The sequence below is a fragment of the Diadema setosum genome, chromosome 12, assembly GCF_964275005.1.
Source record: "Diadema setosum chromosome 12, eeDiaSeto1, whole genome shotgun sequence".
Taxonomy (NCBI): domain Eukaryota; kingdom Metazoa; phylum Echinodermata; class Echinoidea; order Diadematoida; family Diadematidae; genus Diadema; species Diadema setosum.
This window is the reverse complement of record NC_092696.1, coordinates 13,218,201-13,245,317: the sequence shown is the minus strand read 5'-3', so window position 1 is coordinate 13,245,317 and position 27,117 is coordinate 13,218,201. Positions and strand designations below refer to the sequence as shown.

Genomic DNA, 27,117 nt, shown 5'->3' with positions numbered 1-27,117 from the left:
GAGTTTGTTCGCAAAAACCGATAAGTCCATTTTTGATAATTTCGAAGTACTGTCTCTGTCATAAAATACAAAATAATACCTTTTTAAATGATATATTGGTCACTACCAATAAAGGTACATTTTTGAAGTTGTGGTCAAAAGAAGCAAACATTTTCTTATTATTCGCTTTATTTTTCTTGACCTTTAATCGCAAATATCTCCATTTGGCAAATATGGACTTATCGGTTTTTGCGAACAAACTCTTCACTTGGACATTAATCGCTCGTTAATTAATTCGTGCACCTGTTTCAGTCAAAAGCGTCACAAAAACATTATGAACATGCTTTCCTGCTTTGATCCAGTGTTGTCCACCAACAGCTAGCCTGGCTAAAATCAAGACGGCGCTTTGAGAAATCTAAAAAATACATGCGCAGAAGATAATAACTCTTAAAGAAAGAAAGAAAGAAAAATGCATAAGCAGTTGCAGTGTATCCTGCGAAATCATTGCTAAAACAACTTCATTTGCGAAATACAAGTACTTTAGAAAAAAAAAGCAAATAATTAGGCAGGTTGACTGTGATTTGTAGTCTATCCTCCCCCCCCCCCACCCCCCCCACCCCCATTTTGTCGCACATTGTTTCAGTGTAAACAGGGACAGTAACAGTAGACGACATGCTTGTCTCGCCATTCAGGGGCGTTACTTGCGTGGCCGCAAGTGGCCGCTTCAGTAATTACCAATTTTGTGAAGCAAAATATGTCCTTGTCTGAGGTTTGCTTCTCCCCATCATTGGTATTTATTCAAAGGTATAGTTGAGCCTGAAAAGGCACCTCAGCTAAACATGAAAGAAATGAGGGAAACGGTTCTTTTATCAGTGATGATGCGCGTCATTGCCCAAACGTTTGAATGTACTCAATAAGATTCACATGATCATGTGGCGGTGGTGAACATCGGATCAAAGAAAGACCTCCGTTCATAGTCTATAAGCAAGTGATAAGTGTAGTAGGTCCATGGTCAAACAACCACGGGAGCGACGGTTTTGAATCCCCTCTGGCTGAAAGACTTTCTTATAAGGCAATGAGGATAAATTGCCTTGTATTTCACCTAGGGACGCAACGTTCTTATTTTATGGAAAACAGTCCATCTTATTCGGCATGTATCACTTTCAATAATATCTTCTTCCTTTGATAACTCGTCGTGCCATTAAACGCTTGAGGAAAGAGATCATGAAGTTAGTTGAATGTCATTCAACGCCTGAGGAAAGAGATCATGAAGTTAGTAGAATGCCATTCAACGCTTGAGGAAATAGATCATGAGGTTAGTTGAATGCCATTAAACGCTTGAGGAAAATGATGATGAAGTTAGTCGAATGAAACTCAAGGCTTGAGGAAAGAGATCATGAAGTTAGTTGAATGCCATTCAACGCTTGAGGAAAGAGATCATAAAGTTAGTCGAATGCCATTAAACGCTTGAGGAAAGAGATCATGAAGTTAGTTGAATGCCCATTCAACGCTTGAGGAAAGAGATCATGAAGTTAGTCGAATGCCATTCAACGCTTGAGGAAAGAGATCATGAAGTTAGTCGAATGCCATTCAACGCTTGAGGAAAGAGATCATGAAGTTAGTTGAATGCCATTAAACGCTTGAGGAAAGAGATCAGGAAGTTAGTCGAATGCCATTCAACGCTTGAGGAAAGAGATCATGAAGTTAGTTAAATGCCATCAAACGCTTGAGGAAAGAGATCATGAAGTTAGTCGAATGCCATTCAACGCTTGAGGAAATAGATAATGAAGTTAGTTAAATGCCATTAAACGCTTGAGGAAAGAGATCAGGAAGTTAGTCGAATGCCATTCAACGCTTGAGGAAAGAGATCATGAAGTTAGTTAAATGCCATCAAACGCTTGAGGAAAGAGATCATGAAGTTAGTCGAATGCCATTCAACGCTTGAGGAAAGAAATCATGAAGTTAGTTAAATGCCATTAAACGCTTAAGGAAAGAGATCGTGAAGTTATTGAAATGCCATTCAACGCTTGTGGAAAGAGATCATAAAGTTAGTCGAATGCCATTCAACGCTTGTGGAAAGAGATCATGAAATTAGTTGAATGCCATTCAACGCTTGAGGAAAGAGATCATGAAGTTATTCCAATGCCATTCAACGCTTGTGGAAAGAGATCATGAAGTTAGTCGAATGCCATTCAACGCTTGAGGAAAGAAATCATGAAGTTAGTCGAATGCCATTAAACGCTTAAGGAAAGAGATCGTGAAGTTATTCAAATGCCATTCAACGCTTGTGGAAAGAGATCATAAAGTTAGTCGAATGCCATTCAACGCTTATGGAAAAAGATCATGAAGTTGGACATAATTGTAGGTTATGTTATGTTTGCAATTTTAACGATGTTTAAGGTGCCATTTTCCTTTGGGAGCAATGATTTAAAAAAAATGTTCGAGATATTACATTTAATTGATGCATATATGTAGGTCAGTTGGATCCCAAACGTTTTGTAATAAAGCTTGAAATATAAGGAAATATCACTATTTTTCTCAATAAACCCTAACTAGAGACGGTTAAGTCTAGTAACTTTTTACTCAACTATTGTTCACATTTTGTGTATCAAACATATACCGATTCAAATTTTTACATTGGTTGTTTCTATCGCTAACTCACATTTCTGAACTGTTTTGAAACACCAAAGCTGGGTTTTTGTTTCATCTGCAAATGTTAATAATGTCTTTAACTGTGTATTACATGATTTACTGATCGATGTAAGATACGGCCTTGTTAAAAAGACAAAACAACAACAACAACAACTGTGAAGCTGAAAGCAGGCTTTTAACCCGTATATATATATATATATATATATATATATATATATATAAATCAACTCAACAACGGCTGCAGCTTTGGGACTTAAACTAGGGATGTCGCTATTGATCATTTATATACTGAATTATCCAACAACTCCTATCGTGCCTACAGAGCTTCTGAAAGGGAGTCGTTGAGGGCGTAAAACGTAAAGGATGTATTTTGTGGATATATACTTGACTTGTGAAACATCTTGTAGCACAACGGCCTCCAGAATGGTTTATTTCACTAAATCAATGTAAAGAGGAATATGAAGTAGATTACGTCACTTTCTACATGAAAAGCACGGAATTCGGCATTGCTTTTCCAATAGCAACAAAATTAATGAAGGCGTTTGTTTGTAAAAACCGATAAGTCCATTTTTGAAGATTTTGAAGTACGATCTTTGTCATAAAGTACAAAATAATACCTTTTAAATGATATATTGGTCACTACATATAAAGGTATATTTTTGAAGTTATGGTCAAAAGAAGCAAAAATTTTCTTATTGTTCTCTTTATTTTTTTGACCTTTAATCGCAAATATCTCCATTTGGCAAATATGGACTTATTGGTTTTGCAAACAAACTCTTCAAATACTTTTTCCTGGGAAGAGAAATGACCTAAGGCTTGAAGATCACTTTGTCTTTTTTTTTTTCTTGATGGTATGAATGGCTATTGTATTACATGGGGAATCTGTCAGTAATGTCATACAATTTATCAAAAGTTATTTGTGTTAGGTCCTTTCTGTTTTATTTTCTTTTTTATGTTAAGTGTAATACTATTTTCTGCACACCCTACTTTGTATCAAAGACACCAACTATATTCAATAATGTATCATTTGTATGATATCAATCATACGTGTAATACATTCATGCATTTTGTGATATTTGTATGTGTATGTAGGCTACTTTATTACATGTATGGTATAGGTCCTGCGTGTATATTCACGATTATGTTACGTAGGTATGTGATAGGACCTATTGGTAAATACTTTATAATCAACAGGCTGGACACATGACCCGGTGGCCCCGAGCCACAAGAAGCGGATGTCGGGCCACCAAACCGAAAGAAAAAGTCAGTGTCGAGCCTACACTATTATTCATTTATTTATCTATATGTGTGTAAATATCTATGTAGAATAATCTTTTGAAATCCTAGCAATAGAAACACTTTCATTTACCTTTCTGCCATATCTTTCCAGGTTGGCTTTGCTAATTCGGCCATTGGCCTCTCCGACCATGCGCGGTATCCCTACTTCGTCCGAACCATGGGCAGCTCGGCGGACCTGAACAAGGTCAAAGTTCAGATTTGCCAGCGTTTCGGGTGGACCCGAGTATCCACGATCACGGAGTCAGTTGAGCCGCACATTGGGGTGAGTACTGCAAAACCAGCAAGTATTTTGATGCGTGCATAATAATATACACAAATCTTTCGCGAATTTCGGAAGGAGCCAAGATTCGCAAAAGTAAAATGTCTACACATTGCATTGAATGCCAGCATGTGGCAATTTGCGAATGCTTCACGCCGTAAATTGTTTTACAATCTAATGTCCGGAGACTCATGCGAGCCTCTGTAAGCCCTCTTTATTTTGGAGGTTAACAGCTTCGAAACAACCTAGACAATTTCACTGAGTATGACTATGCCTATATGACGGGAAAATTATTCTCAATTTAGAGCTCTGTAGTAAACCAGCAATTTCTTTCTGAATTTTAGCAGTATGTTTATATATTGGTTTTTTTTTCTAGTTCTTTGATATTTGTAATATCGTCTCTCTCTCGTATGCCCCTCCAATTATACATTACTACACAATAATAAAGTTTATCATAATACTTTATTACAAGACCAAAACAATGTTATACGAATCATACATCCTATGCTAATTGTTATGATAACACTAACTTTTTAATTCACAGAAAGTTTAATCGAACACTTGTGAGGAAAAGACATCTGTTATGTGGTTTACCCTTTTAAACCAATAACTTGCGAAAACAGGAGAAACTAATAATTCCATAACATTCATGTAGTACTTCAGTGTGTGTTAAAAATCCCACAATTTCCTTTCTCTGATTTTACTCTTCTCATTAAATGGATCGTATAGTTTAGGTTGAGAGCTAACTTTAGGTTTCTAACACTTTTTTTTGTGTGTGTGAAATAACGAGAAACCTCTTATGCAATATGAAAGAGCTTATAATTCCAAAAGTAATTGAACGTTTATTTGGTGACAATTTGTTTTGAAATGGCTGAGATATCAAAAACAGAGCGATCCTAATAAAAGGTGGGACCCCCTTTGTTTTTGGATTTCTCAGCCATTCCAAAAAAGATTTTCATCAAATAAGCTTTGAATTCCTATTAGAATGGTATGCTCTGAACTATTTCAAAAGTGGTTTCTTGGTATCTCACAAAAAAGCCAAAACCTCATTCTTCATCTCCAAAAATACTCTACCATCCCAACAAAGGGCAAGTCCACCTTCATATACATGTGGATTGAGTGAATCCAACAATAATTAGTAGAACACATTATTGAAAGTTTGGGGGAAATCGGACAATCCGTTCTAAAGTTATGACTTTTTAAAGTATCTGCGCAGTCACTGCTGGATGAGAAGACTACTAAAGACCAAATCGCCTTCGCTTACGGCGAAAATGGCTGTTCTTTTGGCGATCGTGTCTTAGATATTCTGCGTTGAACCCTGACACATTTGGTACCTACAGAAAGCTCTACCTCTGCTTATTCCAAATATGGTCATGGCATGATGTCATGCTACTCACTTTCATTGATAAATTCGTCTGAAACATGCGTAAGTTTATGCAAATCGTCTCCCAGACGCGTAAATAGCCTTGTTGCTTACCAACACACGTGGTCGAAATACGTGTTCACGATTGGTCAACTGCGCCGAGGACCCCCTCGTTTACAAGCAAAACGTACATGTACGTGTTATGCAGCAGCGGTGCATGCTTGCATGCAACACGTGTATCGTGACCGCTGCTCAGCACGGAAATGTTGCAGTGGTTTCCCGCTTTGTTGGACTGTTTTTTTTTTTTTTTTAGCAAGTTGAGGTAGAAATTAGAATTTAAACCAACACACAAGAGAAAAAGAAGGTCACATATCGTCGGCGTTTTCACGAACTGACGCTATTTCGATTTTGGTCAAAATTTTCAAAATCGAGATATTGGTACCAAATGAAAGTGCTTTCAAAACTCTACCAAATCCCAAAATTTTAGATCACAAAATTAATTATTCTTAATTTTATCAAAGAAAGAAAAAAACGACGGTACTCGAAATATCGAGAAATTGAGAAAAAGGAGTTTCACGAACCGACGCACGAAAGATACGCCGGTTCGTAAAACCAGGGAGGTGTTTTCCTCTCACCTCCCTGGTAAAACCCGAATTGCTACGGTGAAGAGCAATGCGGGTTTTACGAACCGTCGCAGTTGCATTACTTTGAGCTTTGTTCAACTTACTGGCCTAGAATTAGGTTTTGGCCCTAATCCAGATCTCAGAGTGAGAACCAAACCTTCTGAAAGATGAATGACGGCCTAAGCCAGCCCACTGTCCACGAGTGAAGTGAATGGTAAGCTATAATCCTATTAAAATCATGCTCAAAATAACAGTTTCAGTTGGACTCACTGGCGTAGCCAGGGGGGGGGCGATGGGGGCGGTCGCCCCCCCTAAGATTTGGACCGGGGATTTGGGAGGCGGAAAAAAAAAAAATGCGTGTATACTGTATGCATGCACATGAAGCCGGTCTCCTTTGCAACCTTTCATCAATAAGATTTTTTTTTTTTGAATATTTCACTCAAAGTGTGCACCAAATCGTTGAATTTCAATTCAAAATATGCAAAATCTCTCGTGCTTGGGAGGGGGTATCCCCCTCCCAAACCCTCCCCCTCTGTGCCTCTTTCCCTAGCTTAGTAGTACACTTTTTAGATTTACCAAAAAATTATGAATAATTCTGAGTGCACAAGACTTATCACTAGATTCCCTCATGTATAAGGGGAATTTCCCCTTTTAATCGACCCTTTCCTCCCTCAGTCCCCCTCCCCATCATTTTTTTTTGTGTGTGTGTGTGATTTCCCAAATGTTGATTCCATCAAATATGCGTATACGAGATATCTCAATTTCAACCTTAAAAAGGCAAAAGCTCCGTCGGAAGGGAAGGGTGGAGATAACACTCGCCCACGCCTTCTCCCTGCTCGCACGCCCCTCCCCCCCCCCCCCTTCCGCGGTTCCGCCATGCATAGAAGTAGACTGTGGCTATACCCAGATCGCTTTATTTCAATTCTAAAAATGGGGGAATCCCCCTTCCCCTAAGCTCTACCTCACTAGACTTTATACATACACACAGATGGTGCACATTCGGAATAAAAGCTAAATTCCGTGATTTTAACACTTCGATGAAAAATATTGCACCAAAAATTTGCACCAGATCGCTGAATTTCAGGTCTGAAAACGCAAAATCAACTTCGTGTGGGAGGGGATATGCCCCTATCTACACCCTCGTGTGCATGCTTTTTCTGTTTGATTGCTGAACAGACAGCGTTCATGATATTCAGCGTAAGAATAAATACAAGAAGATTATTTAAATGATACCATTTTATAGGCAAATTGTTCGATAATCCCTAAAATATACTGCAACTTTAAACAAGTGGGACTGTTTCAACTCGTTAAAACACGCAAAAACATGCATCAAATTGCACCATTTGCAACATCAAAATGCAAAAAGTTCTCACCGTGGGAGGGGGAGCACCCCCCTCCCACACCCTCCCCTCCCCCTTCGCTCGCTCCGCTCGCTCGGGTTCAGTCGCGTTCATGATATTCAGTGAAAAGAATTAATACAAGAAGACTATTTAAATGATACCATTTTATAGGCAAATTGTTCAATGATAATCTACATCAAAATATACTGCTACCTTAAACAAGTCTTACTGTTTCACGTCGATAAAACGCGCAAAAACATGCATCAAATTGCACCATTTGCAACATCAAAATGCAAAAAGTTCTTACCGTGGCAGGGGGACACCCCCCTCCCACACCCTCCCCTCCCCCCTCGCTCGCTCCGCTCACTCGGGTTCAGTCGCGTTCATGATATTCAATGAAAAGAATTAATACAAGAAGATTATTTAAATGATACCATTTTATAGGCAAATTGTTCAATGATAATCTACATCAAAATATACTGCTACCTTAAACAAGTGTTACTGTTTCACGTCGATAAAACGCGCAAAAACATGCATCAAATTGCACCATTTGCAACATCAAAATGCAAAAAGTTCTTACCGTGGGAGGGGGGACACCCCCCTCCCACACCCTCCCCTCCCCCTTCGCTCGGCCCGCTCGCTCGGGTTCAGTCGCGTTCATGATATTCAGTGAAAAGAATTAATACAAAAAGTGTATTTAAATGATACCATTTTATAGGCAAATTGTTCAATGATAATCTACATCAAAATATACTGCTACCTTAAACAAGTGTTACTGTTTCACGTCGATAAAACGCGCAAAAACATGCATCAAATTGCACCATTTGCAACATCAAAATGCAAAAAGTTCTTACCGTGGGAGGGGGGACACCCCCCTCCCACACCCTCCCCCCCCCCCCCTCGCTCGCTCCGCTCGCTCGGGTTCAGTCGCGTTCATGATATTCAGTGAAAAGAATTAATACAAGAAGTGTATTTAAATCATACCATTATAGGCAAATTGTTCAATGATAATCAACATCAAAATATACTGCTACCTTAAACAAGTGGGACTGTTTCAACTCGTTAAAACACGCAAAAACATGCATCAAATTGCACCATTTGCAACATCATAATGCAAAAAGTTCTCACCGTGGGAGGGGGGACAACCCCCTCCCACATCCTCCCCTCCCCCCTCGCTCGCTCCGCTCGCTCGGGTTCAGTCGCGTTCATGATATTCAGTGAAAAGAATTAATACAAGAAGTGTATTTAAATCATGCCATTTTATAGGCAAATTGTTCAATAATAATCTACATCAAAATAAACTGCTACCTTCAACAAGTGGGACTGTTTCACGTCGATAAAACGCGCAAAAACATGCATCAAATTGCACCATTTACAACATCAAAATGCAAAAAGTTCTCACCGTGGAAGGGGGGACACCACCCTCCCACACCCTCCCCCCCTCGCTCGCTCCGCTCGCTCGGGCTCGGTCGCTTCGCTCCCTCGCAGACTAACCGCCCCCCCTAAGATGAAATCCTGGCTACGCCGTTGGTTGGACTACCATAACCATTAATTGCGGTAGTGTGTAGTCCCATGTATCGCGTGATGCTTATGAAGCCTAGTCTGTAAACGCCATCCAATTTCAAATTAGATCCCAAATCATATTATTTATTGTTTCTTTTCAACTTATGTCGTTACTTCTGAGACTACTGAGTACTGTAGTCGTAACGTCTGTGTGCAAGACATGCAGATTGCAAGATTTCAAAGTCTCGAAGACACTAAAAGCCTTGACTTTTGAGTTGAAAATGAAATCATGAGATTGACAAAGTAGGCGTACTAAACTACAAAAATAAAATAAAAAGTCTAACAGTAAAACTCAAAGGAAGAGTAAAGAATAAAGTTAGACATGTTAGACTTTTACTTTCAAGTCTAACTATTAAGTCTAAGTTAAGACTTGTAATACCAGTTACTAAAACTAAGATCAGCTGAAGTCTAAGACCAAGTCAAATTAACACAGTTCAGAGCCATACCGGTAGTCTAGCTCTAGATCTACATCTAGACTAGTGGTAATATAGTAGGTAGAGTCCACCCATTTTTTCCCCCAATCTTTACTGGTCCATTTCTGAAAAAGTTACTGGTCAGTGTCCAACAGTGATTTTTCCTGGTCAGGGACCGTCGGACCAGTGCCAGTGTGCAGCGTTGGTGTAGATGTCATCTATGACAGTATGTGGTCTAGTGATACTACCTAAACACCACGAGTACTCTACAGGTTAGGTGGCTTTCCTGTACAGTGCAGTGTTAAAGTATACTTGTGAATTCAGCCCTAGTACCGTACTGTGTGTAGTGTATGTCTAACGTTAGTTCGAGTGGAGTACCTAAGCACAGCGGTGCACGGGGCTTTTTTCCCCTAAAACTTGTGAATGTGGCCCAACCAAATGGCGTTTATATATTTACGCTTGATTGATAGTGATACAGTGGCGCTGCCGATTTCCACAGCAGCCATACATAATCTCTTGTCCTTTCTTCTTTCCTTTTTTCCCTTTGTTCTTTCACTCTTTTTATTCTTGGAATCGAAGGACTTCCTAAGAAATGTCCCTCGACTGATTTAACCAGGACTCTTGAGTCCTGGTAAACCTAACCTTACCGAGTAACCGTTAACGTTTGTTAGGCCTAACATAACAGTAACACTGACTTAGCCCTGTATTGACTTTGTCTTTGGCCGACTTACTGAGATGGCGAGTCTCACTCTTTAACGTTTATAGTCTAAATGTAGTCGCTAGATCTGTCAGTGTCAGTGTCACCGGTTATTGTATATGGTGCCATCTCTAACGTACTTTAACAAGTTGATGTTAGTTATCTATGTCAACTTACTGATTTAGTAATAGTGGTACTGTCATCCTGTTGGACATCGCCGAAATATCATCCGTGACGTGTTAATTTCGTGTCACAAAGACAAAAGTTGCCAAGATCTAATAGTATTAGATGTCTAGATTTAGATGTAGTCTAGATCTAAGTAATATGAAATCTGTGTAACTTAAAAGTGAAAGGTCTAGACTTCACTTAGTCTATAATTAGACCAGACATTCATGAGGCAAAGGCCTATTTAGTAGATCTATTCTTATTCTATTTTAATGTCAATTCCTGCTAACTCGCCACGTGTTATTCCTAAGGCCAAGGACTTCCGGGTTAGTGATTTTTTGTTGTTGATAAATACCAAACAGCAGGCGTGTTTCATTTGCATTCTTGCACAGACTTCATGAAAATATGTGCAGTATCAAAGAAATATGATGCACATGACAATGCCACTGTTTTATAGGTGAATGGTTAATACCTTTAAAAGCTGAATGATAATGTAGAGTCTAGGTCTCATTAAGATGATACAGTCTCTGATAAGAAACAGGTTTGATTGTCGTAGACTGTTTCCCAAATGCAGGTAGTAATATTCAGCTACTTCAATGCAATGCCTTGTTTACAAGTACATGTAGATTTATATTCATGTGAATGATAATTCAATTTCTACATGGGACTTACTAAGTGCTAGACATAAGATCTTGCATCATTAAAATGTGTAAATGACGAGACAATTTGAATATGGATCAAAGACGAACAGCAGTATATTTTGACATTCTTTGATCCTGCATAGGCCTACCATTTTGTTTTATGTTTAATATAAATAGAGCAAAATAATTTCAACTTCAGTTTTGTTGGCTGATTTTTTTTTCTTCTCAAAATTAAAGTTGTATCTTGTACCATGATGTTTGATTTTAATCAAAAGTTCTTAATTTCTTTCTTTTCTTTCAGATGACTGGTGCCATGTAGTAGCGAAGAACTGGACTGTCTCAGAAAAGAAAAGAAATAGTACAGGGTCGTGTACATCATCAACGGATGTGAATACAATGGTAATTAGAGTCTAGGTCTAATCAAGATGTTAAAGTCTCTGATAATAAAGAAGTTTGATTGTCGTAGACTGTTTCCCAAATGCAGTTAGTAATATTTAGCTTTTTCAAAGCAATGCCTTATTTACAAGGACATGTAGATTTATTCATGTGAATGATAATTTAATTTCTACATGAGACTTACTAAGTGCTAGACATAAGATCTTGCATCATTAAAATATGTAAAAGGCGAGACAATTTGAATATGCATCAAAGACGAACAGCAGTATTTTTTGACATTCTTTGATCCTGTATACCATTTTGTTTTATGTTTGATATAAATAGAGCAAATGATTTCAACTACAGCTTAGTTGGCTGATTTCTTTTTCTCAAAATGAAAGTTGTATCTTGTATCATGATGTTTGATTTTAATCGAAAGTTCTTAATTTCTGTCTTTTCTTTCACATGACTGATGCCATGCAGTAGCGAAGAGCTGGACTGTTTCAGAGAAGAAAAAAAGTACAGCATCGTGCTTATCATCAAGGAATGTGAATACAATGGCTTAGGAAAGAAGACAATCTACAGATAGGATAGAAGGGAGAACTTGGGATGAAGGGCGACAACATAAGGACAGTATATCTACATTAAAATGTGATTGTAAAGTGGAAGCATGAAAGAAGATTCTAAGATTGAAGGTGAAAACATGCATTCCATTCTGTGATGTCGTAATTACAATTTTGCTACACTTTAATAACACTACTGAGAGACATTTATATCAAGGCAAGCTTCATGTGGATATGGAATGTTAGATTTTCTTTAAGTGTTCATTGGTATGTATTTCATGATAATAAATCTTGAAGGTTTTGTGTGGTAATCATAACCTTGTGATACATCTTGATAAATTTCTAAGTGCACATTGGCAATATTCAGATGATGCTGTAATCAGATGAAGTTAGATGGTTGAATAATCATTGCATAGTTGTAATAGTTATCGACTGAGGATTAACATGCCCTTCACTGATTTATTTTTCGTAAACGGTGATAATTGCGAGAGTCAATCTAAATTGTCGGGGGCATAACCAAATGTGTCACACTGTCAAAATGTGTATTTCAGAAACTTTTCGCTCGCTGTACGAATTTTCACAGAAAACAGATTTATGAGAGTCACAAATGGTAGCTTAGACCCATTAACAAAAAGTTCCAGCTTCATCTTCAACCATGTTCTTGATACATGTTCATCTACATTTTGCAAACATTCTGAATGTTGATTGAGACATGTTATACATGTATGTATTTTTATGAAATTAATGCAACAAATAATCAAATATGCATCTCTGCTAGATGATAATATTAATCCAGTTAATGACATGCCAAACTCACCTCAAACTGTAATTCATTCTATTCTCCTTTATTTTTTTATTTATTATTTTGTTGTCTTCAACCCACTTTGAATGTGTTACGTATGATTCTTATAAACATGGGAAATGCACTCCATATAACTGATAGGACTTATAACAAATTGACATAATCATTCAACCATCACTAGACAGTTCTGTTATGAGATGTTCTTTATTTAACTAAAATTGAAAATTATGATACGTGTATGCTCCCATGCAAACTCACAACAAAATACAGAAATATGATTTCTTTTAATAATAATTCATTATGTCTCTAAATGTACAATTAAAGAAAGTGATTACAAAAAGGATGTCAAACATTGTATATTAAAATAATAGATTATTCATTTGTCTCCATCCGTAGTAACACATGCAACTGCAGTGTGCAGTTTGTGGGCTGCTGTGAAAAAAAAAAATCACAGGCAGCCCAAGCGGGATTCGAACTCACGACCTCCGGATTACTAGACCAGCGCCATAACAACTAGACCACCGGGATGCCCTAGCACTACCTTTAGACATGAATGATTAAATATAGAAGGGCTTGGGGGCGCTTCGAAGTTAACTGCTCTTATTAAATATGCACATGTCATTTGCAACACGACTAAAGATGATTAAACGCACTGAAATTCTTACTTTAAATAGTATTCATAATCTGTTTTTTTTTTCTTTAATAGCTTGGGATGTACACTTCATACACTGTACCGGTCTACATTTCGCCTACAATATGGAATTCTTTACTTCGAGACGTTTGTTTTTTACAAAAGAAAATTAAGAGTCCTTTAAAGGTGCTGTAAAACAGTGGCGTGTTTTTTTTTTTTTTTTTTTTTTTTTTTTTTTTTTTTTTTTTTTTTTTTTTTTTTTGGGGGGGGGGGGGGGAGTCAAATTAGCCTTGGCCCCTCTACACCGTCCTTTCCCCCCCCCCCCCTTTGGCTGCATTTTTTTTTTTTAGTCATCACATGAAAATTCGTCTGCATCCACCGATGACCGATTTGCCGATGACCTTTCTTTTTAATTATCTTAACCACACACAATTTTGGCCGAATTTCCCCACCCCTTTTGTGAATTTGCTAGCACATGTGTTTATAGTACTGGTGGATTAAGGATTCGGAGGGGGGGGGGGGTCGGCCAAAATTTCTCTTTTCTCATATAACAAGCCTACGGGGCGAAAGGCTGATATTATGGGCTTTCTACACACATTTTTAGATGCTAATTATTGGTTAATATGAGCACGATCATTTATGTTGTGATTAATTTGTTTCCTTTTCATATATGTATATTTATTAGAGACTTAATTGGCTTGGCACTCCTTACATCGACCTATTTTAGACACCCATTTCCTTCTCTCTCTCTTGCTTTTTCTCTACTGTCCTGTGAATAGTGTAACTACATGTACATGCAGTACCTCTTCTCTTTTGTATGATATACATCAAGTTTCCATCTGAGCATAATGTGTGTTGCAGCACTCACAAGCTTCATGCATATGCAGCAACATCTTTTTATGTTCATATACATAATTATGCTTGATATATTAATTTGAGAATGTTATTCTTTCTTTTGTATATGTTCCGTCCGCACTCTATAGATGTAAATGTTAATTGTAAGATTTGGTGCGCATGTTCGAACTGTGTTTCTCTTTTTGTGAACACACAAGAACTGATGTAATAATGAACTTGAATAACGCATATTCTTTAATATTGATTCCATCTCCATTTGCCATTAGATATTTATTGATTTATGGAGCTCTTCCACAATTGTTATCCTTCCCATTGTCATTACTCATCTCTGAATAATTCAAATTTGATACTTTATTGAGAACCTATGTTTCTTCGATTACATAATGTACCTCTTCTATATATTGCTGCAAAAGGCATAATAAAACATGACCATTGTTATATATTTAAAATGAAGCTTGAAATTCTGATAATTTTGATATTTATGTATTTTTAGGAGCTTATCAGTTTCAAAGAGTGCATGCAGGATGAGTTTTATGTTTTTATATGATCAAGTGCAGCTATCAAAGAATCTGTTGAGCAGGAAAGAGAAAGATGGAAAATGAGGAATTATGAGTGAATTCGCATGCAAGCCAAATGACAATAATGACACCGATAAAAATTGTGACAAAGTAAAAGTCACAAATAATGTGGAACAATAAGAAATAAAGAAATTAATAGATTATTTCAGAGAAAGAAATAACAGAGTGCATGAGTATGAAAGATGAGTAAATGCAAGTAATCATTACTGACTGGCACATCTTTTTCCCTATATTTAGCGGTATCCTTCATCTTAGAACAAACATTCATAATTATTATGAAAGAAGTGAACTGAATTTGAATTAAAAATTATGTGAAAAATAAAGAAAGTAAGTTAAAAAAGTAAAAAAATAAAACAGTAAAAAGTAAAAAAAAAAATATGAAACACAGTATACCGAGTACATATTAATTACCAAATGATAAATGTCCACATGCAAAAGTGTTGAATAATATATCCACACAAAAAAGGAGGGGGGAGGGCAAAGAAATCTTTGGAGCGATCAACGACAGCTCTAATAACAATGCTAAATGAAGATGAAAACAAGGACAACACGCTTTTTAGAACAATTAAGAGAAACTGGCTTATATTATCATCTTAATTATCACCTAATGTATTATAATCATCACAATAATCATTACATGACAATTAATTTCAATTAATAAGGTTATTGTTGATAAGCAGGTATAGCCCTAATAGTATTTGTATGTAAACACATACGAAAATGAAATAGCGACGGTTCGTAAATACACGCGTATTGCACGTTACCTATTGTGCAGGCCCTACAGCGCGGGTCTCACGAACCGGCGTAATACAACTTACGTCGGTTCGTGAGACCCGCGCTTAAGTACATAACCTATGGTGCGCGCAAGAAACGATGGATTTACGAACCGACGCAGTGAGTTTGAAGACAGAAATATCGTAATTCTTTTGAATTCACACTAAAATTACACTATGGATAGGAAGAACAACTTCCACTCTCATTACCCTGTCAAAATTTTCACACACAAGACAGGAAAAGTCATTGAAAACGTTGTCTAAAACTTGTGAGATCTTTAAACGCGATTTTCTCAGAATTGCATTTTCGCTCAAAAACGAAATAGCGTCGGTTCGTGGTAACACCGACGATATATCTAACAAACCTTCATCATGCCATTTCGAAGAAGAATCAAGCTGAAATCACGGCATCAAGGAATACCTCTTCACTGCCGATTCTGCTGGTAGGGTTTGTGCTTTTCAAACGTCGTATTTCCGTAAATTTATGGGTGTAAAAATGATTTCCAATCAATTACAGCTCTTTGACTTAGTTATCATCCTTCATGAGTATGTAAGATTGCCTGAGCTATACGCAATTCCCCCACAGTGATCGATTTGTTGTGTCAATAATAACAGCAAATTGTGGCTGTACAAAGCCAAAGGAACAGCTGATCACGCACGGCAATCGTGAATCTTGAGCTGACGATAGGTTTTGTGCTTTTAAAACTTTGTTTTTCCGTAAATTTACGGAATTTATGGGTGTAAAATATGATTCCAATGAACACAAACAAACAAAAAATTTCACGACGCGAATATATAGTTTTGGCGGACGATTTATTCTAGATTGACAACAAATTACACACCAATTTCCTGAAAAGTGCACACAGTTTGCCTATAGATACGTAAATCCCATTGGGTTGCATACACACGTGGTGACGTCACAGATTTGGCACTTTTCGTAGCCGCATCGAAATTTTTCCAGTGCTCAAATTTGGTAAAAATAAAGATTCTTATATTCAAAGCAGAGACAACTATATTGCATGATCTATGTCAGAAATTAATCGAAATAACATTTAATGATAGAAAACAGTCAATTTATATGATATTAATATTTCCTATAAATTTCTTAAGGATAATATTATTCCCCCTGCCTTCTGAAAGAGAGAAGTCAAGTATTATTTTGTTATGCGAGAAAAGCGAAAATATGTTGAATTTTCTTTACATTTTCTTTATTAACTGCATACGACATCACAAGCTGTAGTAGTCTCCTCATCCAGCAGTTCCAACACAAAAAAATTAAAAATTCATAACTTTTGCATCGATTGTCTGATTTTCCTCAAACTTTCACTGATGTGTTCTACTAATATTGCTGCATTCTCTCAATCCTTATGTTTATGAAGGTGAACTTGTCCTTTAAAAGGTGGAATTATACTTCAATAGTGCCATACCGCAGGGCATGCCCGTTGGTGCTACTCAATTTACTTCAGTCTACAGAAGAGTCAGCTCAGTATTCTTCATTAGGCATGAATGATTTGCAATATTTCACTGTTTTATATCATTTTGTTTCTAAAACGCCCTGTCAGACAATACTTGTTTTGTTACGTCTTCGTATGCTGTTAGTACACCATCCGAACCAGAATCAAAATGTTATCGTAACAGGGATAGAATCTGTCAGGCGATTTGATCCAAAGAATTGAATGGAAGAGGCCGATAAATTTATTGAATGACATCCTCCTTTGTGTAAACTCAAGGCGTCATACGGCTGGCGCCACGTTTTGAAAAAGAAGGGGGACAGTTTGTATGTTTCTGGTCCTACTTCCGCTTAACTATACACAGCCCAGTCGCTGTACATGGTACGTCGCGACAGGGCTGTACGCGCGCGACCACCAACCACTAGGAGAGCGACGTAATCGTATCACGATAGCTTTGAATTTTGATACTTAACATCATTTTTGTCACCTCAAACTCATCGAGTATACACTTCAATATTTACTCTACATCTGATGCTATCAGTATTCAAATGTACGCAATGAAACTTACCGAAATTGATCATCATATCCAGCATGTCCACACCGTACACAATCTTTCACGCCAGGCCTAACTATACACAGCCCAGTCGCTGTACATGGTACGTCAAATGTCGCGACGTACCGTGTACAGCGACTGGGCTGTGTTCAAGTGTATAGTTAGGCCTGGCGTGAAAGATTGTGTACCGTGTGGACATGCTGGATATGATGATCAATTTCGGTAAGTTTCATTGCGTACATTTGAATACTGATAGCATCAGATGTAGAGTAAATATTGAAGTGTATACTCGATGAGTTTGAGGTGACAAAAATGATGTTAAGTATCAACATTGAAAGCTATCGTGATACGATTACGTCACTCTCTTAGTGGTTGGTGGTCGCGCGCGTACAGCCCTGTCGCGACGTACCACGTACATCGACTGGGCTGTGTATAGTTAACTTCCGCTATAACAAGCCGAAAAAAGACCCTCAGCGCAACTTTCTGCTACCACTTCCGGGTTTGTGCAGCTGAAAAAAAAACAACAAAAAAAAACAAAAAAAAAAAAAAAAACCCTGCACTTCAAAGCCCTTCGGTACAACACATGAAAAGCTTACTTCCGGGGTAAAAAGAAAAAAAAAAACAAAAACAAAAACGGGGGGGGGGGGGTAGTGGTTGCAACCTATGTATTTCTTTGTATTATCCAAAAAGGGGGCCCGGTTCCACCGGCCCTGGGTCACTGCACGCTACTGGACTGTTAATTGGATTCCCTTTCTCTGTCATTCCTCATGTTTGTGTCTTATGGGAGAATGATTGTCGGCCAGTTTGGCTTCTGTCTTAGCGTTTGAATATCATACAGGTTTGCCACTATACACTGCCGTCACCATCATTAGCTCACTGTGCTGGAGACGTCTGTGTGTACTTCCTAATGTCTGTCATTACCGTGATCATTACTATTATTGTGATCACTTTTCTTGTAGTTGTTGTTGTTGTTGTTTTGTTCACTGTGAGTCTTTATTTTCGAAATCTAATACATGAACAAAGCGAGGACTCTTGCAGACGTGCCTTTTAAGGTCCCATGATGGCAATGAGAGAAAAGAGCTTGGTCACGTGAACATGATATCAATGACATTTTTTTTTGACTCAATGTGGACACAAAATCATTAAAATTACATTTTTCCTGCAACTTGCAAAGTCTTTGTCATCCCCTCCTTCACGCCCTCTCTCTCTCTCTCTCTCTCTCTCTCTCTCTCTCTGTCGTCCTTGGAAAATGCTCATAAATCAAATAATATTCTCTCGAGGAGAGGCCCAGAGATTGATTTCTTTTCTTCTTCTTCTTTTTTTACTTTTTTTTGGTCTCATTCACTTTGCCACTCTGGGGGTAAAAGGAACGACAAACGACACAATATAGTCAGATGATTAGCAACGCTGCTTACAATGGTAACGTCGCGTCGAGGTTCTCCGATGCCCGCTGATTACATCAACCCGAGCTCATTCATTAACCTTCAAGCAGGCGTGATGTTTTTTCTTTTTTTTAATGATTACAAAATGATGTGCTTTTTTTTAATTCATCATTAAAAAAAGATTATCACCTTGCTCGGTGAGACTGACAACTCTGATATTCATCGCATATCCTGTATTAGAGAACGAGTAGATAAAACAAGGTAAATTTATTACATATACTATCTACATAATTTTTTTATGCAGAAATAATAAACATTCGTTCAATTGAGATATAGAAAAATACAACCACAATCGTTTGGTATAAATATGTGACCATGTAAGTCAACTATTATGTCAGTCAAAGGATTCGAAATTTTCTCGATAATTCTGTAATAAACAGTGATGATAATGGTGTACTCCAGACCAAGATAAAGCAGGAGAAACATGTTCTACCTTATGTTTGAGATTTCGAGTAACGAACACAGCATGAAACCATGCAAATGTCTATAAGACTTCATGCATTAGTAAATTTGGCCCACGTGATGCTTGTTCTATTTCTCCTGTTACTAAGTTAAGAATTTATTTCCAAATATTTGCACTTTTATAAATAGATAAATGATTAAGTAGATAAAGTAATGGATAACCAGTATTTAGCCGGCGGTAATTGCCCTGGGAGTACTTGTCTATATACATATATATATATAGAACAGTTTGTTTGCAAAAACCGATAAGTCCATATTTGCCACATGGAGATATTTGCGATTAAAGGTCAAGAAAAATAAAGAGAATAATAAGAAAATGTTCGCTTCTTTTGACCATAACTTCAAAAATGTAGTGACCAATATATCATTTAAAAGGTATTATTTTGTACTTTATGACAGAGACCGTACTTCAAAATCTACAAAAATGGACTTCTCGGTTTTTGCGAGCAAACTCTTCATATATAGATGTGTGTGTGTGTGTGTGTGTGAAGAATGTGTTTTTATTTGTGCGCGCTCGCGTGTGCTCTCTTGTGCTGGGTTAGCAATGCTGACTGGACGAAACATTCAGATCAACGCAGATTTCATCCGTTGTGAGATGCGGATGCATTAGATGGTTATTTGTTCACTGGTCTTTAGCATTGATTAGTTCTCAATACCGAAAAGGAAAACATTTACCACAAGTCACACAACGTTTTATTCGATAGCAAAATACAGAGACAGTGTATTGTGAACGATCAGCAACTGGTCTTCGCCTGCCATTGTGGGTTTAAAAAAAAAATCAGCAGCAGCACAAAAAAAAAAAAAGAAATTAAGAATTTCAATTTTGAGCCATTTCGAAATCAATGAGGCAGAGATAAACACGTGGATTATACTATTTGTGATACTGTAAAAGCAAAGCTTCTAATAAGAAAATTATTAGCCTCCATTCCAGATTCTTCCGATATTAGGCAATTTCTACGAGGAGATGACATAGTATTGTGAAATATAGGACCTAATAACATGATGGCTATTATAGGAAATTACACTGAGGGAAGGCAAAAGAAGAAGGAAAAGGAGATTTCCTTAATTGCTGGCGTTTTTTCAACCCCCCCCCCCCTCTCTCTCTATTGCGTGTCACAGCTGCGATTACTCAGCGAGATCCAATCTGCAAGGTGAATAGTCTTGACATTACACGCAATGATCAGATGCTTTAACAGCTGGAATCGCCTTAGCCTGTCTCGACTTCCAGATAAAAATCATTATGGCCACCATGTACAAATTATATAAGTATGGATATAATCGATATACGTGTGTATTATTGTTGAAACAAAGAGAACGGGTGTGTAAAGCGTGTTTCTTATTTTAAACTTTAACTAGTGAACTATTAATCTGTTTATGCAAAGAGATAAATCTGAACAATACATTGTACAGAATTATAAAAACGAAAGTCGATTTTTATAAATAGGTGATAATTGGTAAGATTAAAATCTGTTGGACAGTAATGCATTAATTTCATCTGCTCATTTTTTTTCATTATACCGATATCAATGCGTGGATCACAATTATCATTATTATGTATGCATATATATATATAATATATATATATATATATGCATATATAAAATATATATATATATAACGGTCCGTAAGGCGAACATACGTCTGAAAACGAGATATCTTAAGGACGTTCCTCAGTTAAAGTGAAGTCCATGTCATTTTCTTCAAACTTTTCATACCGTAACTTTGACCCATCCGAAACCCAAATAATTATGTAAATAAAACCGCAGGTTCAGGTGCTTGTTTTTCTTCTACGGGACTTTGAAGAATATGACAATCTGCCGTCCAGTACCAAAATGATAACGTTAAAGGCATTTTCACGAAACTTGACCAAATTGTAGACGAAGGCTTACTAATTCCAGAAAAGATTGGGGGTTCGTGTGCTAATTTTTGTGCTGGCAGCACCTCCATAATAGAAATCATCCTAGAACCCAAAATCTGGATATAAACCTAGCGTGGGTGCTCTGATTAGGAGGGGTTTCGTGAATGTCATGCTGTACATTCAAAACATATGTCATTTTCATGAAACTTGATCAAATTGTAGAAGAAGGGTTGCTTTAAATGCAGAACAATAAGAATGGAGGTTCGTGTGCTCACTTTTGTGCCTCCTTGCGACAGAAATCTCCACATTGACATGTTTGTTTGTTTTACCCACTTGCTGTTATAAGCAAATTGGAGTTTTGGCATTAGTCTGACGGTCCTCCAAAGGAAAAACAAATCTTAATATAATGGCGTTCATTGTAGATTGCATTTCTTGGTTGTTGCAGTGGATGGTAAAGTGCATGTTGTAAACTAGAGATTCTGAACTAGAGATTCTCCTTTTGTTACACTAGATTTGGTGATAAAAAATTGGATATCTGAATGGTGAAAGTGATAAATACAGTCATGTTTGGTAATACTTTCGTGACCTTGTATTTTGTAACCAAAATTTAAAGAACAATATTTTGTATTACACATGTAGTAATGACAAATTTAGATCTAATTTAGCAGAGATATTCACATTGTTTTAGTTGTTAAACCTTAAGATGAAATGTGTATCATATGATATATTATTTTTGTTGTTATTATTGTTGTTTTTAACACCTAGTCTAGTAGACTAGTAGTCCCCGACTAGGGCCTATAGGCCCTGGGTACCTTTTGAGCACTCGACTTGACCATGTTGATGAACAGATAATGAACTGCATGTCACACACACACACACACACACACACACAAAAAAAAAATCTGTGGATTGAAAATAGAAACAGCTCAGTTCCACTTCCAAGCTTCCCGATTCCGTCGATCAGTGTTGTGCTACCATGACCATGTGTATGCGGCTAGGACCGCTGAACTTTGCGTAGTACGTAGGGCCTATAGATTGTAACGCGTGCAGTCGGCACCTGAGCCGTGCGAGGCCGCTCAGCGCGGCCGCGGTGGGGAGCTCTCGGGTATCCGTACGTACAATTGTACTACACTCTACCTTGATCAACTAGCAGCTTCTCAGCTCATCACTCGTACGTGCGTGCGCTTCTACGCTCTTTGTTACGTCACTGCTTAATCTGCGCAGCTAGGATACGCACAAGAATAACTGAGGAACGGCAGTCCTCACGAATTTAAAAAAAAAAAAAAATGTTGTTGTTGGTACCTCCAATGAACTACTTTCACCAAAAACAATCTTTCAAATCACCAAATAAGCTCGTAAATTTTTGTTGAAAAAGTGTGAATCTGCATGGTGAATATGCTAATGAGCAAGCCGTGTTCTGCTCGTTATGCGTACGCTGAACTACCCGGATGCATGAAGTAGGCGATGGCTACTAGTATTTGACATTATTTTTACGTACTGTGTGTGTGTGTGTGTGTGTGTGTGTGTGTGTGTGTATGTATTGCGTATTGTATATTCGCACAGTACACCGCGTGGACGGTACTACAGTACTACAGATCTACGGTAGATACGCCGATTGCGTTTGCCCTTCGTGCGTTTCCAGTTTATCACAGCGAAGCCCTGTCGCCGCGCATGCAATTATACTGTTTACAGTACGAAGTAGGCTATGTTCCGGTACATGATGTACATGTAAACAGTTCTACACATTCGGCATCGTCTGGTAAGGCTATCTTTAATCATGCCGATGGCGATGAGTTAAGCAGTATTTTGCTCGAATCTTAGAGAAAATTGACCAGGAAAATCGTTTTTCCATCCCAGACCCACAAAACGTTCGTGGAAGGTGCGATGTATGGCTCAGAAATCTCGGTACAACGAAGCCGAACATAAAAACTTAAAGCATTCTCGATATCGGCCATCTTTTTCAAGTCTGGCCGGCCATCTTTTCAAGCTATGCTTACAATGGCGGCCCTCTGCATTATCGCTCCATAATTATAATTGTTGTAATCCCCGCTGCATAGACATGCATACTGTATATTGTATCATTAATTACCTTTTATATCTTTGTTTACGCAAGTCAAACGACTCTGTTTTGAATCTATTTTGTATATTTTCCACATATTCATGATCATGTGCCTTATGTATATTGATTTGCTGATTGATCTGTTGATTTACAGAAAATAAAGTATCTATTAAACAAAATCGTGTTGTAACGTTAGGCCTATGCGAGGACCATTTGAGAAGCATGTTTTGACGTGGACAGGCAGGCTGTGGCCCTCGGTTATAAGCCGAGAAAACTGAAGCTAGCCAGATGCAATCCCGACCATATTTGCTCATATGAGTTATAAAACAGAAACACCTCGAGCATCGACTTCGAAGAGAACCGAGGAAAGGAAGTGTAAATGTTAGAGAGGTAAGGAAAGTGGCTAGCTATGTGTCATTTACGGTGGGGCTGCAGCCGGGGTTGGACTGCAGTACAGTGCCACTGCAAGTGCCGACTGGACCTGCACGGCAAAGTGGAGCGAAATCACATTATTCCTGCGGTACCCCTGTTTTTACCCTGCCCGGTAGAAGTCATATTTGTTTGATATCTGAGTACTTACAGAAATATCGAGATAGAAACAATATTTCCTTTGAAGAATTCGAGTCTCTTATGCCCAGGTAATCTTCGGTCTGAACACCAAACTCAGCTAGAAGGAGTACTGTGTACATTAGTATGGTAAGAATTCGCGCGCGAGAGTGGTTTGTACGCAAAGTAGTATGCAACACGGACAGAAGCTAGAGAAGGACCGTGCCTATTTGATGTCAAGTACAATGTCATGGTATATTTGATTTTAAAATATTTATAAATTTATGTTTACAATATTAATTGACATGAATTACATATAACTAAGCTTGAAATATTTTGTTAAAGATAAAAAATCACATATTTTCACATTTTATGATAAAATTACAAGTGATCATTTGAACACTTAAATTGGTTTTTAGAGGCACGGCTGTCAACTTGAGAGTAGGGCATCAATGACGTAGCATCTTTTTGCAGGCTCTTACACGATCGCTTGCAGGAATTATTTTTCAAAAATCGCGTATGGAGACAGTTTTTTTTTATTTCCACGCGTATTGGTAACTGGTGAAAGCTTATATTTTTCACTCTTCTTAATTATCAGTATAGTGAAAATCTCAGGACTGTCTCCCTTTAAGGGGAATTCGCTCCAAACCTTAAGGTTTTGACAATGTTTTTTCAATACCTTATCAGTGATCTGGGGCCTATAGAAAGGACTACCCCACTACCATAAGCACTCATGGCGTAGTGTCTGTAAACTGAGGACTGTACCATCAATTCAATTTAGAGGAGATTCTCAGCGATGCAAAAAATAATGGGTGTATGTATTGGATGTGCATAGAAAACGAGTCATTGGGGAATGTAGGTATATCTGCTTTTTCTCAACAACAAAAAAAGTGGTATTTCTCATAAACATAAAGAATTTAGGGGTATAAGATGCACTTTGTGTTCTTGTCAATTCAGTGCTTCATTGAGCCCATATCAACGCATATTTTTTTAAAGAGTTATATTTGCACTTTTTTTCCTCATGCTTTTCATCAAATATCCCCCAAACTACCATTTATTCCGCATTTCCCCTTATGGCTGGAAATAGCGTTTTATGAGTGTGTGTGTGTGTGTATGTGTGTGTGAGAGAAAGTGTAAATAAATCACATGCATACGAGTATATAACGAACGTGGCTGTTTGGTGTCTATGACAGGTCATGTCGGACTTTCACGAGCTGCTGGAAACAGAAAACATAACGCTTCACTCCCGGCAGTCTTTCTACTACGACCCGTCCGGGGCCGTGTCCCGGCTGAAGGTTAGTGGTGTCCGCTGCACCCACGATGCTGAGACAAAGAGCAATCTTTCCTCGCTTGATTTGTTCTCTCATCGGTTACTCATCGGAAGCCAAGCTTATAGCTTCCGGCCACCAACCGAAGTGTATCTCGGACCGCATAGTCTGATGAATCTGACTGGTGTTGGTTGACTATCGGATCACTTTAAGACATGACAAACCGAGACGGATTCATCACACTGCGATCCGATGTTTCGGGTGGTGGCCAAAAGTAACAAACTTAGCTTAAGAATTCTCAATTAGTTGAAACCTTAAAAGTATGGTACAGTTATAGAGAAGGTATTTTGAAAGACCTTGAAGACCTTGGTCTTTCAAATTTTCATTTACAGGATTATATATGGTGGAATAAGAAAGTTAGTTGGAAACATAGACCTTTTTTGATTACTCTGTTTTGAGAAAGGGATTCATTTTATTAATGATTTGCACATAGAGGGTCGTGTCAAAACCTTTGAAGAGCTAGTTTTAGAATTTGATATTGCAATAAAGGATTGGAGAAAATATTCTTTAATGAATGGTATTTATCTTTCATGGTTTGACTTTTCCTTCAATACAAATGAAGATTTATTTGATAAAATAGTGACAGAACTTGTGAAAAAAAGAAGGAAATGTCAAAACATGTTTATCCGGTAATAAGGAATGTACACTGTGACTCCTCATGTGAGAAAAGAACAGGTAAATGGAATGACCTTCTCTCCATTAATGATGAAACAGCTCAGTGGGATGCTATTCATATGAATAACTATAAATGTACTATTGAAACGCAACTTCGCTCATTCTATTTTAAGGTTTTTCTTGATATTATTGGTTTAAATGCATTCTTATTTAAGATTAAAAAATAGAACACCCAGAGTGTATGTTTTGTAGTCAAGAACAGGAAACTGCTTTTCATTTATTTGTACAATGTCCTAAAACACTACCTTTATGACAAAAAAAAATATTTGGTTTTATAGCGGAAAAAGCCAAAAAAGTATACACCTTTTCGCTCATTATGATGTTTGGTGTAAATAATTAAATAGAATTTTGTACATGTACAGATTATTCATTTCTTTGTCTTAAGTTTTATATTCATAGATGTAGATTTCAAGGTTCAACTCTGAATTTTGATGCATTCATGGCTTTCACATAAAACTGAATATGTTATAGCACAAAAGAAAGGTAAATTACAATGTCGTTTGAGGAAGTGGTCCATGCTTGTGTAATGGTTGATCCGCTACGTTTATATATCTATTAAATAGACATCCATCTTCCTTTGTTATTTCATTATGGCAGATAGTTTAAGGTGACTTGTTTTAACTGAACCCTTTTTATTGCTATAGGCTGGTCATTAGTATATTGCTTGTTTTTTGGTTGCATTGAAAAAAAAACACACACAAAAAAAAAACTTAGCTTCCGATGAGTGACCGATGACACAAAATATCTGCGGAATGTGGTATTAAGTAGGGGGTTGGATTACAAACTTTTTTTTTCCTTTTTTCTCTTTTTTTTCCATCGCATAAAGAATCATAAATGCCGATTAGCTGTAATCTACGTATTTTTCCCGATTTGAATTGAACTTTATAGATTCTTTTTATTGCTCTTGTTTTTTTTTAATTCTGTTTTCAAGGAAACGAGTTTCTGACATTTTGACTCTTTTCCTACATTGATTTGGCCTTTTGATATTTACCTTTTAAACTTTATACCTTGATGTATATATAATGTCGATTATTTTGTAAAGTATTATAAGTCCGTATAATAAAGGTATAGTTCGTTTTCGAAATTAAAAGGTATTCTTAAAATCAAATAAACAAACAAAACGCAACCCTTCCCCCCACCCCCCACATGATGATTATGATAGTGAGATATTT

At 37.4% G+C, this 27,117-nt stretch overlaps 1 protein-coding gene across 1 annotated transcript in view; it reads left to right on the top strand.

Moving 5' to 3' along the window:
* LOC140235728 (gamma-aminobutyric acid type B receptor subunit 2-like) overlaps positions 1–27,117 on the top strand; it is a 62,718-nt gene that overhangs the window by 5,466 nt on the left and 30,135 nt on the right. Inside the window, 2 exon segments of the mRNA XM_072315740.1 lie at positions 4,022–4,192; positions 25,136–25,237. Coding sequence (XP_072171841.1) covers positions 4,022–4,192; positions 25,136–25,237 — 273 coding nt within the window.